This window comes from Saccopteryx leptura, chromosome 7 (assembly GCF_036850995.1).
Source record: "Saccopteryx leptura isolate mSacLep1 chromosome 7, mSacLep1_pri_phased_curated, whole genome shotgun sequence".
NCBI classification, from domain to species: Eukaryota; Metazoa; Chordata; class Mammalia; order Chiroptera; family Emballonuridae; genus Saccopteryx; species Saccopteryx leptura.
This window is the reverse complement of record NC_089509.1, coordinates 82,174,022-82,187,135: the sequence shown is the minus strand read 5'-3', so window position 1 is coordinate 82,187,135 and position 13,114 is coordinate 82,174,022. Positions and strand designations below refer to the sequence as shown.

Here is a 13,114-nt window from a genome sequence, read left to right as displayed (position 1 = left end):
CTGTTGGTGAAGGTTGCAAATTTGTGCAGCCACTATGGAAAACAGTACAGAGGATTCTTTAAAAATTAAGAACAAAACTACCATATGATCCAGCAATTCCTCTTCTGGGTATTTACCCAAAGGAAATGAAAACACTAAATCTAAAAATATATATACTCCTAACTTCACTGCAGTATTATTTACAATAGTCAAAATATGAAAACAATGTTAAGTGTCCACTGGTGGATGAATGGAAAGAAGATGTGGTACATATGCACAATGGAATACTGTCCTACAGTGCCATAAAAAATATGAAATACTGCCATTTGCAACAGCATGGATAGAGCTTGAGATTATGATGCCAGGTGAAATAAATCAGATGTAAAAAGAAAAAACTGTGATAAAACAAAAAGTAACAGACGAAAAAAACAAACTCATGGAGACAGAAAACCGAATGGTGGTAATCAGAGGGGAAAGGGGTGGGGCAAGGGCAACGTGAGCAAAGGGGGTCAAACATATGGTAATGGAGGAAACTAGACTTCCCACGGTCAGCATGCATGAGTTACACTGAGTAATAATAGATACCTAAAATTTATATTATATTAACCAATATTACATCAATAAAATCTATTGTCACTGTAGTTCGAGAGCCCCACTGAAGAAAATCCTGCTCTGTGGGTGGGCCTCTGCACAATGATCCTCCATAGCGGTCAGGGGTCAATGGTTGCAGCCAGTCCCTGCAACTGACTGGCCTGGAGGATAAATCCCTCCCATTGATGAGCCAACAGCAGGAAGCTCAATTATAGGAGGCGGGTATACACAGCCCAGATGGGGCGTGCACCTTGAGTGCCCAGCTTGGGTGGTCCGGAGGTTGTGCCATCAGACCCTACTGAACACCTACTACATCAGGCCGCTCTACCAAGCATGTCTACCTAACACAAAGAAACCAACGCAGGGAGACTGTCAAAACGAGGAGGCAAAGAAACACGTCCCAAGTGAAAGAACAGAACAAAACTCCAGAAAAAGAACTAAACAAAATAGAGACAAGTAATCTACTAGATGCAGAGTTCAAAACACTGGGTTTAAGGATCCTCACTGAACTTTGCACCTCAACAGCATAGAAAAGGATGAATCAGAAATTAAGGGGAAACTAACTGAAATAAAGAATAATTTACAGGGAATCATTGTAGAAGAGGTGAAGTGAAGAATCAAATCAGCAATCTGGAAGATAAGGAAGCAAAAAACACCCAATCACAACAGCAAAAAGAAAAAAGGAACTAAAAAAAATGAGGACAGTAAAAGAAGCCTCTGGGACAACTTCAAGCATACCAACAGTCACATCACGGTGGTGGTGTGATGCAGGAGGAGGAGACGGAGAGAAATGGAAAACCTATTTGAAAAAGAATGACAGAAAACTTCCCTAACTTGGTGAAGGAAATGGACACACAAGTCCTGGAAGCGCAGGGAGTCCCAAACAAGATGAACCCAAAGAGGCCCACACCACAAACATCGTATTTAAAATGTAAAAGACTGAAGACAAAGAATCTTAAAAGCAGCAAGAGGAAAGCAGTTATCTACAAGGGAACTCTCATAAGACTGTCAGCTGATTTCTCAACATAACCTGCAGGCCAGAAGGGATTGGCAAGAGTACGAGATTTATTGGGATAATCACTAAGTAAGTTATGTAATGTCGAATAACTGGGATATACACCTGAAACTAATATATTAATATATGTCAATTGTATAGCAAATGTTGGAGAGGCTGTGGAGAAAAAGGAACCCTCATCCACTGTTGGTGGGAATGTAAAGTAGTACAACCATTATAGAAGAAAGTATGGCAGTTCCTCAAAAGACTAAAAATAGAACTGCCTTATGACCCAGCAATCCCTCTACTGGGTATATACCCCCAAAACTCAGAAACATTGATACGTAAAGACACATGCAGCCCCATGTTCATTGCAGCATTGTTCACAGTGGCCAGGACATGGAAACAACCAAAAAGCCCGTCAATAGATGACTGGATAAAGAAGATGTGGCACATATGTACTATGGAATACTACTCAGCCATAAGAAATGATGACATCGGATCATTTACAGCAAAATGGTGGGATCTTGATAACATTATACGAAGTGAAATAAGTAAATCAGAAAAAACCAGGAACTGCATTATTCCATACTTCCATACGTAGGTGGGACATAAAAGTGAAACTAAGAGACATTGATAAGAGTGTGGTGGTTATGGGGGGAGGGGAGAAAGGGAGAGGGAAAGGGGGAGGGGGAGGGGCACAAAGAAAACTAGATAGAAGGTGACAGAGGACAATCTGACTTTGGGTGATGGGTATGCAACATAATTGAATGACAAGATAACCTGGACTTGTTATCTTTAAATATATGTATCCTTATTTATTGATGTCGCCCCATTAAAAAGATAAAATTATTTAAAAAAATAAAAAAAAATATGTCAATTGTAATTGAAAAAAATTATAAAGCCCAAAGTAACTGTTTTACTTTTCCCGAGCTACCATGTCTCCAGTTTCTCTTCATCCTTCCTCCTTCCCACTGCTAGCAGACCAACCTTCCTAAAACTGTGCTCATGCCATTACCTCCCCCGCCCCCACCACGGCCTTTCTCTGCTTTGGCCTAATAGTCTACACCCCACATTCTGGTAGTCAAGGCCAACCCTGGGCCCATGGAAGCTAGCCACTCTTTCTCAGACATTTCCCAGTCTCCGCTCTGGCCAAGAGAGACACATTATCCTTTCCGTCTGCTCACATGCCCTGTTCATTTGTCACTAAGCTGTGCGTGTCCTCTCACACTGGGCGTCAGTCAGCTCTGCCGTCTCAATCCAGCTTCCTTCTTCTATCACCCAACCAGCCACAACAAATTTTCCCTAACTTTAAATTCCTTCAGAATTGTAAACAGCCTCTACTTATCCAAGGAAAGTCCCCTCATGTTTTCCCTATTTGTCTCATGTAAAGAGTGGGGATCACAGTTAAGCAAGGTTCATTTAGCATCATATATATATTTACCTTCTACTGCTTTTACCTGTGCCTCTCAGGAGAAGGCAAATGCGCCATGGGTGCTAATGAAGTGAACTGAGGAGACGGGTGATTTGATTTGCCTCTCTGGTGACAGTCTACTTATCCCTCCCTCCACTCTTATTACTCTCTGATGGAAAAACTCTCATGAAGGTGATTTGTATAGAAGAAACCTTTTTATGTGTCAGTTTACAAACAGCAGAGATTACTCAGCTGCATCTAGTTTGCTGGTGAAGGGCCATTAAAAGAGCAAAAGAATACTGGGCCCTGGCTGATTGGCTCAGTAGTAGAGCATTGGCCCAGCGTGTGGAAGTCCCGGGTTTGATTTCTGGCCAGGGCACAGAGGAGAAGTGCCCATCTGCTTCTCCACCCTTCCCCCTCTCCTTTCTCTCTCTCCCTGTCTCTCTCTTCCCCTCCTGTATCCAAGGCTCCATGGGAACAAAGTTGGCCCAGGCACTGAGGATAGCGCCATGGCCTCCACCTCAGGTGCTAGAATGGCTCCAGTTGCAATGGGGCAACTGCCCCAGATGGGCAGAGCATTGCCCCCTGGTGGGCTTTCCAGGTGGATCCCAGTCGGGCTCATGCAGGAGTCTGTCTCTCTGCCTCCCCACTTCTCACTTCAGAAAAAAAAAAAAGAGCCAAAGAATACCTGCATCCAATACCTAGTTCTCCTGTTCTCCTCTTACAAGGCATTATCACTTTTGATATCACAAGGCTAGAATCACTTTTGTAACTTGACTTCATAGCTTAGCTATTTCCCATTGTGTCGCTTTCTTTATAGTCTCTCTCAGTTTGAAACTGCTTTTTTAGCTTCTATGTGTTCAGCATGCAGCTCTGCTTCCATTTTAGAATCTTCAGTCAGATCTGGTCTCTGTTTTGAAAAAGACCAATGATAAGTCACCTTTAGAAATCATCTTAGGAAGAAAGAAAGATCGGGAGGAGAATGTACAACTCTCCAAAAGGTGAGTGACTGATAAATGAGATACAGATCAGTCACCAGGTTACTGATCTGGAGCTCATTAAAAGAAGGAAAAAAAGCATTACCTGGAGCATTTTTTTTTTTTAAAAGTCGTTCAATATAAAGAGGTGCAACCAAAAGAGTGAAACACATACTCTTGTTTTAACCAATAATAAAGTCTTTGCGCTAGCCAGGTAGAGTGTGTGTTGGCCCAGCACGTCAATGTCCCAGGTTTGATTCCCAGTCAGGGCACACTGGAGAAGTGACCATCTGCTTCTCCATCCCTCCCCCCACTGCCCTTCCTGTAGCCATGGCTCAATTGGTTCAAGCAAGTTGACCCCAGGTGCTGAGGATGGCTCCATGGCCTCACCTCAGGCACTAAAATAGCTCAGTTGCTGAGCAATGGAGCAATGGCCCCATATGGGCAGAGCATCACCTGGTAGGGGGCTTGCCAGGTGGATCCTGGTCCCAGGGCATGCAGGAGTCTGTCTTTCTACCTCATTGCCTTTTTTAAAAAAAAGCCTTGAGCCTGCAATGTTACACCAGAATATATAATTTGCACAGATCATAAGCATGAAAAATACCTTCACCTGCCTCAGTCAAGACCTATGTGCACACTGCATTTCCCTTGGGTATTAAGTTTCATGGAATATTACTGATTATATTTACCTAGATACAGTTTAAGACAAAACTTGAGTGGCTTGACATGAACCTAATGGGTCTGATCTAATTAATTTCAGGCCAAAATTGAAAACAACGGTTTTGCATCTGTTGATATGGGGTCTTTCCACTCCTGGAGGGGAATAACCATCCAGGCTGTTATTTCTTTTCCACATCATGCTTTTAAATGACACATGAGCTTCTGATAGAAGAGGATTCACAGAAATATGCAACTGTCCCTTCTAACCAATATTTTTTAAATATTGGCTTAATTTTCATGTACAGAAAAAGCTTGATACTAGACGAAGGGAGAGTTGGACGTGAGCATACCTCGGGCAGCCAGTACTATTTGCTGCTGCTCAGCTCTGCCTGGATCCTAACATGGCTCTGCTGGGAGCATCACTTCAAAGCAGGAGAAAATGGTTTGAATGATTTATGTGAATGAGTCAAACTTACTCTCCCAGAGGCTTCCCCTAATTTCACTGTGACTATATTGCCCTTACTTAAAGGTTTCCAAATTTTGTCGCTCAAGTTCTTTGCTTTCCAATTTCTCTTGGACATGGTCTAGCTTTATTTGCAGATGAGTATTTGTCTGGAGAGCTTGCTCTAGGCTCATAGCCAGCTTCCTGCTGTCTTCTCCAGCAACATCGACAGCTTTCTGTAGCGGCTCCATCTGAAAGAAAGAGGGCTGTAATTCCACTGTAACAGATGCAAGAAGACACTAGCACTGGATAGTCACTCCCTCCCCTACCTTATGCTGTGTGTGCCACTGAAACGATACTTAGTTGGAATCATAACCAGAGATTTCAGATGCACGGAATATATATGTGAGAACTTATTATGGACATTGCTTTGGGGACTCTTAGAGAGCAAAGGGAAGGTATGTTCCACTGGTCACCACAGAGCTTTGGAAAATAGAGCCAACTTAATTTACCCTAATTTGTAGATGTTTAAAGTAGTTAAATTACCCTTCCTATGACCTTCTGGTCTCACCGGCTACAGAGATAAGAACTAGCAACTGATCCTGGTATATCTTTCCAGAAAGAGCTTATTTATATAAAATATCCATGTATATGTACTAGGTATAAAATATCCATGGATATTTTATATAAATGCATATGTGTACATACATATTCATGTGTGTATGCACCTGTGTCCACACACAGAGTATGTGTCCTTCTAGTAGTGGAGTCACTCTAGCTATTTCTTTTATTTTGTATAAGAGAGAGAGAGACAGAGAGAGAAAGAGAAGAGAAAGGGACAGACGGACAGACAGTAAGGGAGAGATATGAGAAGCATCAACTCATAGTTGAGGCATCTTAGCTGTTCATTGATTGCTTTCTCATATGTGCCTTGACAGGGGGCTCCAGCTGAGTGAGTGACCCCTTGTTCAAGCCAGCGACCTTGGGCTCAACCCAGTGGCTATGGGTTGTGTCTGTGATCCCATGCTGAAGCTGGTGACCCTGAGCTCAAGCTGGTGAGCCTGCACTCCAGCTGGATGAAGCTGTGCTCAAACCAGCGACCTCAGGGTTTTGAACCTGGGTCCTTAGCATTCTAGGCCGAAGCTCCATCTACTGTGCCACCACCTGGTCAGGCTCTAGCTGTGTCTAACTGAGTGTATAAGCTATGGTCCAAGCCCTTTAACTTGTGCAATCATTTATGCATTAATAAATGAAAATAATGTGAACCATAAGAGGACAAAAAGAATTAGGCATCATTGTGGCCTGGTTTCCCAAAAACTGAGTCACTGTAAGATTGTAGGCCCTATTCCTATTTGTAAATATGTCAGTGTCCAAAAGTCAGACTTGAATGAAAAGGAAATTTACATGATTGTTTTACTCCATTTTTCCAATATAGCTATATCCCCCCAAAACCAGAAATTTCAATGTTATCATTTATAACAACCTGGCCTCTACCTCACTATTGTGCTGGCACCCACAACAAGCGCTCTAGCTGGCCACTGGTCCACTTCTGCTTCCAGCTTCTGCGCCCTCTGCTGATTCAGAGCCCTAGAAATGGAAGCACAGAAAAAGTGACTATAGAAAAGAACCTTCTAGGAATGATACCCTTGGGGGTTACAGGGCACGCTTCATCTAAGAAGCCCAAGTAGCATACATAGTAGGCTACGGATGCTCAGTATATCTGAAAGTTGGCAGGTGACAGTATCCTCAGCTTCAGGTTAAGAAATGAAGGCTGACCCTGACCAGTTGGCTCAGTGGTAAAGTGTTGGCCCAGCATATGGATGTCCCAGGTTCGATTCCTGGTCAGGAAGCACAGGAGAAGCACCTATCTGCTTCTCCACTCCACCCTTTCTCCCTCTCTCTATCATCCCCTCCTGCAGCCATAGCTCTATGTTGGTTTGAGCACATCGGCCATGGGTGCCGAGGATGGCTCTGTGGAGTTTCCTCCTCAGGTGCTAAAAAAAAAAAAAACTTGGTTGCAAGCATGGCCCCAGATGTGGGTTGCTGTGTGGATTGGTTGGGGCGCTTGCAGGAGTCTATCTCCCATTCTCACTTGGAAAAAAAAGGATAAAAGAAGAAATGGAGGCTTCTATAGATTAAAAATTTGTCCCAGCTATGGTACAATTTTGGCTTCATACATTAAGCTAACTTACAGGCTGGTAATTTTATAATATAATATATAAACTACAAATGAAATTTTTGTACTAGTGAATATATATATGTGTAAATGTACAAAAACGTATCACCCCTACATAGATTGGCTTTACGTTGACTTTTCTGCTCCTAGATGCAGCAGCAGCAACTTAGAATTTTATTGTGAATGGTAAACAATATTTTGAATACCACCCCCTTGAAATTTCTTTTTAAATGCAGAAGTAATACACATTGATAATATGTAAAAAATAAAGCACAATGAAGAATATAGAACTCACTTGTTCTCTCATAACAGAGGCATTATACACCACTAATATACACATAATATTTTAGAGGCCTTAGTAAACTTTGATCATTTGTTTATTAACCTAAAAGGAAAGCTTTTATGTAATTTTTGAAACACTCAAAGGCGTTTACTAACAGAACATGGCTGGAAGTAGTTCTCAGAATGATTCATCCAAAGTAATTATTAAGGCCCTGGCCAGAGGCTCAGTGGATAGAGCGTCGGCCTGGGGTATGGATGTCCCAGGTTTGAGTCTCGGTCAGGGCACATAGGAAAAGCAACCACCTGTTTACCACCCTCCTTCTCTTCCTCTTCCCCTCCCACAGCTAGCGGCTCAATTGGTTTGTGTGGCGCCAGGCACTGAAGATGGCTTCCTCGGAGCACATCAGCTTCAGGTGCTAAAAATAACTCAGTACTCCAGCACTGGCCCCAAATGGGGTTGCCAGGTGGATCCGGGTCAGGGTGCATGAAGGAGTCTGCCCCACTATCTCCCTTCCAAACCTAAAAAAAATATTTTTAATAAATAAAATAATTATTAATATTTAAATAGGACACTAATAAATGGATAGTTAATTCAAACTAAAGTAGGCACTTAGCTTCAATTGTCTTGACAACTACAATTCTGTAAGACCCAAGGTCAAGTTTAAAGGTGTAGAAATCAGTAAGAGTAAATGTAGTATATCACATGAATTTCTAGATCTCTAGAATGCATACTCCCTTATATCACTACAAAAATATAAGGATTTTGAATTTCTGGAAATCATGTCAATTTCTAATTCTAGATTTTTCCTAACTTGAAATTAGTTCTTTCAAATGTCAGTAGTGTGGCTTGAGCAAGGGGTTACTCTGTCTGCAGTAGCCCCCAAGTCAAGCCACATATGAGAAAGCAATCAATGAACAACTAAGGTGCCAAAACAAAGAATTGATGCTTCTCATCTCTCTCCCTTTTTGTCATTCTATCCCTACGTCCTCTCTCTGTCTCTCTGTCACAAAAAATAATAATAATCACAAAGTGATATAACTTCTTTAAAAAAAATGTCACTCAGCCCTGGCCGGTTGGCTCAGCGGTAGAGTGTCGGCCTGGCGTGCGGGGGACCCGGGTTCGATTCCTGGCCAGGGCACATAGGAGAAGCGCCCATTTGCTTCTCCACCCCCACCCCCTCCTTCCTCTCTGTCTCTCTCTTCCCCTCCCGCAGCCGAGGCTCCATTGGAGCAAAAAGATGGCCCGGGCGCTAGGGATGGCTCCTTGGCCTCTGCCCCAGGCGCTAGAGTGGCTCTGGTCGCCCCGGAGGGGCAGAGCATCGCCCCCTGGTGGGCAGAGCGTAGCCCCTGGTGGGCGTGCCGGGTGGATCCTGGTCGGGCGCATGCGGGAGTCTGTCTGACTGTCTCTCCCCATTTCCAGCTTCAGAAAAATACAAAAAATAAAAAAAAATAAAAAATAAAAAAAATGTCACTCGTGTTTTGCAAAGGAAGTAATAGAAGATGACTTGGTTCCTGGACTTCACACTGCTCCTGACTACAGTGCCGCAGAAAAGTTCAGGTACCAAGACTGAAAACTCTCTCGTGCCTTTGTTTCTGGAGGCCCGCAGCTGCAAGTCCCTTCACTCTAGCTCCATTTGTACTTTCTGCAAAGCACCTTGCATCTACCTATGAGAAGACAGGACATCCTCCAACATGATGGTGACTTTGCAGGTGTCTTCTTTAGCTTCTGCCAACTGTTGTTGAAAAATTCCCACCTAATAGAAAATGAAAACAGAAAAAAATATTTGATTCTTTCCGGTTACTCTGCTGTTGTGGAGTCCCCATTACTTCTAGGAGAAAATATATGGGATCCAGGCATGATAGAATGCTAAGAGAAAAAATTAAAGCATATTTTACTTGTATTCTGTTTCTTAAGTTATTGTGGCTTTGAGAAAAAGAAAACTAGACCCCAGATCCTCTGGACCCTACGGAGAACTCTGAAGTGCTTCCCAACTACTGGCATGTCACAGCACATACATTAACCAGACACATTGGGATCACCCATTCTTGGGTCAAGAAGTGGTCCCAGCCTGGTCTGCACTGGCCCTGGTCAGCTATCTTTTTTTTTTTTTTCTTTTTTCTTTTTCTTTCATTTTTCTGAAGCTGGAAACAGGGAGAGACAGTCAGACAGACTCCCGCATGCACCCGACCGGGATCCACCCGGCACGCCCACCAGGGGCAACGCTCTGCCCACCAGGGGGCGATGCTCTGCCCATCCTGGGCGTTGCCATGTTGCGACCAGAGCCACTCTAGCGCCTGAGGCAGAGGCCACAGAGCCATCCCCAGCGCCTGGGCCATCTTTGCTCCAATGGAGCCTTGGCTGCGGGAGGGGAAGAGAGAGACAGAGAGGAAAGTGCGGCGGAGGGGTGGAGAAGCAAATGGGCGCTTCTCCTGTGTGCCCTGGCCGGGAATCGAACCCAGGTCCTCCGCACGCTAGGCCGCCTGGTCAGCTATCTTATGATGGGAGCAGAAGAGAACTCATCTGAAGCCCATCAGAATCACTGAAGATTAAAGACCATAAGAGGAAGTGGAAGCTGCTGAAAAATGATGCAATTCACAGCCCTCTTCAGTGAGGCCAATCTAGCAACTGCTGTTAAAGAGAAGTTTGGAATGTGACCTCCGTTTTCACTAAGTACATAAACCATTTAACTAGAACCCATTTACTGATTTAATTTAACATGAAATAACAGCAGTTAATATCACGTGAATAAAGCATACTTAATAAATATAGGCAATTATTACCAAGATCAGATGTGTTTCAAAAGAAAATAATTAAGACTTTTTCTTTTTGATTATTTTAAGACATTTGAAAAAAAAATTAAATTATGCATTTTTAAGGAAAACATTTTAAAGTCCTTGTAAAGTTTTCTTTAGAAGAAAATTTCTCCTCTGATCAATCCTCATTGTTTCTTACTAAAGGAAACAAGAAATGAAAGAACGTGGCCTGGGAAAGATTTCCTAAGCACCTGATCCCAGGAACAGACTTCCGAAGAAACCAATGCCTTACCTTCTTGTTCTCCTGTCCTCCAAAGCCTCCAGGTCACCTTTCAGCTCCTGACCTGTTTCAGAGCTGCATCATGACACCTCACTGCTTGTGACAGCTCCTCTTCCTTCTTTCCAAGGATGGATTTTACCTTAGTAGGAAAAAAGGAACAATAAATGACTTTTCCAAAGCACAATACATCAGCAGTGAGAGTCAGACACAGCAAATTAGACACCAAACCTAAAATGTTTAGTTATATATGCTTATTTACTATTATAAAGAAATCCAGCTTTAACAGTTGTTTCCCCCACCCATTTTTAACTCGTGCGCAAGAAAGAGAGAGAGGTAGGGGGAGAGAAAGTGAAACAGACAGGAAGGGAGAGAGATGAGAAGCACCAACTCATAGTTGCAGCACCTTAGTTGTTCATTGATTAATTTCTCCTATGTGCTTTGATGGGGAGGGTGGCTTCAGCTGAGCCAGTGACCCTTCTTGCAAGACAGCGACCTTGGGCTTCAAGCCAGCGACCATGGCGTCATGTCTATGACCCCATACTCAAGCCAGCAACCTCGGGGCTTTAAACCTGGTCCTCAGTGTCCCAAGCCGATGCTTTCTCCACTGCATCACCACCTGGTCAGGCCTCCCTGTAAAGAAAACTCCAAAGCAAAAATAAATGTGTGAATAAATATGAGCAAACCTAAGATATGATGATTTCCATGAAAGTACAGAATAAAGAATAAGGGAGATAACTTGTAAAATGGAGGAGAAATTGATTATCATAGAACTTGAAAATGTAACAATGCACAAATTACTATAACAAAAACAAAGAGAAATTTAGTACCAAATAGTGTCAAGAAAAGTGTCACAGTAGAATGAATCCTAATTAGAATCCTGTATAACCCTGAAACACTTTAAAATTTTACACAATCATTTCAGCTGACCTTCATACTTTAAATATTACTTCTTTAAAAAATATTTTTTTGAAATAATTAGACTCACAGGATGTTGCAAAAATAGTGCCAAGTCCCACGTACTTGTCACCATGCTTCTTTTTTAAGATTTTATTTATTCATTTTAGGGGAAAGAGAGAGACAGAGACAGCGAGAGGAGGAGGAGAGGAGCAGGAAGCATCGACTCCCGTATGTGCCTTGACCAGGCAAGCCCAGGGTTTCAAACAGGCAACCTCAGCATTCCAGGTCGACACTTTATCCACTGCACAACCCAAGGTCAGTCCTGTCACCCTGCTTCTAATGTTGACTTCTTACATTGCTGTAGAGTTCAATATCAAAACCAGTGAACTGACTTTAGGACATTACTGTTAACTAGATTAACTAGACTACAGAACTTCCTCAGTATTCACCATTTTTTAAAACTATATTCATCTGTGTGTGTGTGAACACGTCTATGTAATAATTTATTCCCATGCACATTTATTTGTGACCACTGCCACCATCAAGACATAGTTCTCCATTACCACAAAAAAATTCTCCCGTGTTTTCTTGTATTCACACCCTTGTCCAACCCATCCCGTCCCCCAAGAAGCAGTAATTTCTTTTCTATCTCCAGTTTGCATTTCAAAAATGTTATTTTAAACGTTTTAATATTCACATTCTTTTTAATAGCTTTATTGAAGTATAACTGACATATAATAAGATGGGTATAGAGTATACAATTTTGATACATAAGCTCTTGAAATAATGATCGAGATAATGGGTGGTCCATCATCCCCAAACCCCCTTATGCCTTATTTGTAACTTCCCTCCCTTCTGTCTCTTCCTGTTTGGATCCCGTCCCCCCATAAAACCACGGACCTGTTTTTTTGGCACAATAGTTTTTATTTTCTAGAATTTTATATAAAAGGAATCATACTCTTTTTTGAATAGCTTCTTTCGGCATAATCAAGATTCTTTCAATCTTCTGCATGTATCAATAGGTCATTCCTTCTTGCTGCTGAACAGTATTCTATCAGATTACTTACCCACTCACCTACTGGACACTTGAGCTGTCTCCACCTTTAAGCTATTACAGATAGTGCTGCTATAAAGAACTGTGTACAAACTTTGCATAGACATGTTTCGATTTATCTTTGGTAGACATTTAGGAATGGAATGGCTGGGTCAAATGGTAGTATGTTTCACTTTTAAAGAAACTACCAAATTATCTTCCAAAGTGGTTGTACCATTTTATATTCTCCTTAGCAGTTTATAAGAATTCTACCTGTTCCACATACTAACACGTGGTATAATCAGTTTCTCAATTTTAGACATTCTAGTAGGTGTGTGGTAGTAACTCATTGTGGTTTTAATTTGCATTTCCCTAGTGACTGATGTTTAACCTCTTTTTAAGTGCTTAGATACCATCCCTGTATCTTTATTTGGTGAACTATTTCTCAAATACTTGGTGAACTATCTATCAAACACTTGTACAATTGTGCAGTAAAGTGATAAATATTGCCAAATTGCTTTCCATTTGGACTGTACTATTTTATACTACCAACAACAACAAAGAATGTCTTTTTTGTATTGAGTTTTCTTCTTGAGTTTTGAGTTTTGATTACATTCTGGAGACAAGGCCTTTAT

General features: G+C 42.0%; 1 protein-coding gene across 1 annotated transcript in view; it reads right to left on the bottom strand.

The window, feature by feature from the left end:
- CCDC150 (coiled-coil domain containing 150) overlaps positions 1 to 13,114 on the bottom strand; it is an 80,492-nt gene that overhangs the window by 11,109 nt on the left and 56,269 nt on the right. Inside the window, 11 exon segments of the mRNA XM_066345825.1 lie at positions 3,752 to 3,797; positions 3,799 to 3,828; positions 3,830 to 3,886; positions 5,139 to 5,308; positions 6,552 to 6,571; positions 6,574 to 6,644; positions 9,101 to 9,122; positions 9,125 to 9,269; positions 10,071 to 10,182; positions 10,562 to 10,613; positions 10,616 to 10,688. Coding sequence (XP_066201922.1) covers positions 3,752 to 3,797; positions 3,799 to 3,828; positions 3,830 to 3,886; positions 5,139 to 5,308; positions 6,552 to 6,571; positions 6,574 to 6,644; positions 9,101 to 9,122; positions 9,125 to 9,269; positions 10,071 to 10,182; positions 10,562 to 10,613; positions 10,616 to 10,688 — 798 coding nt within the window.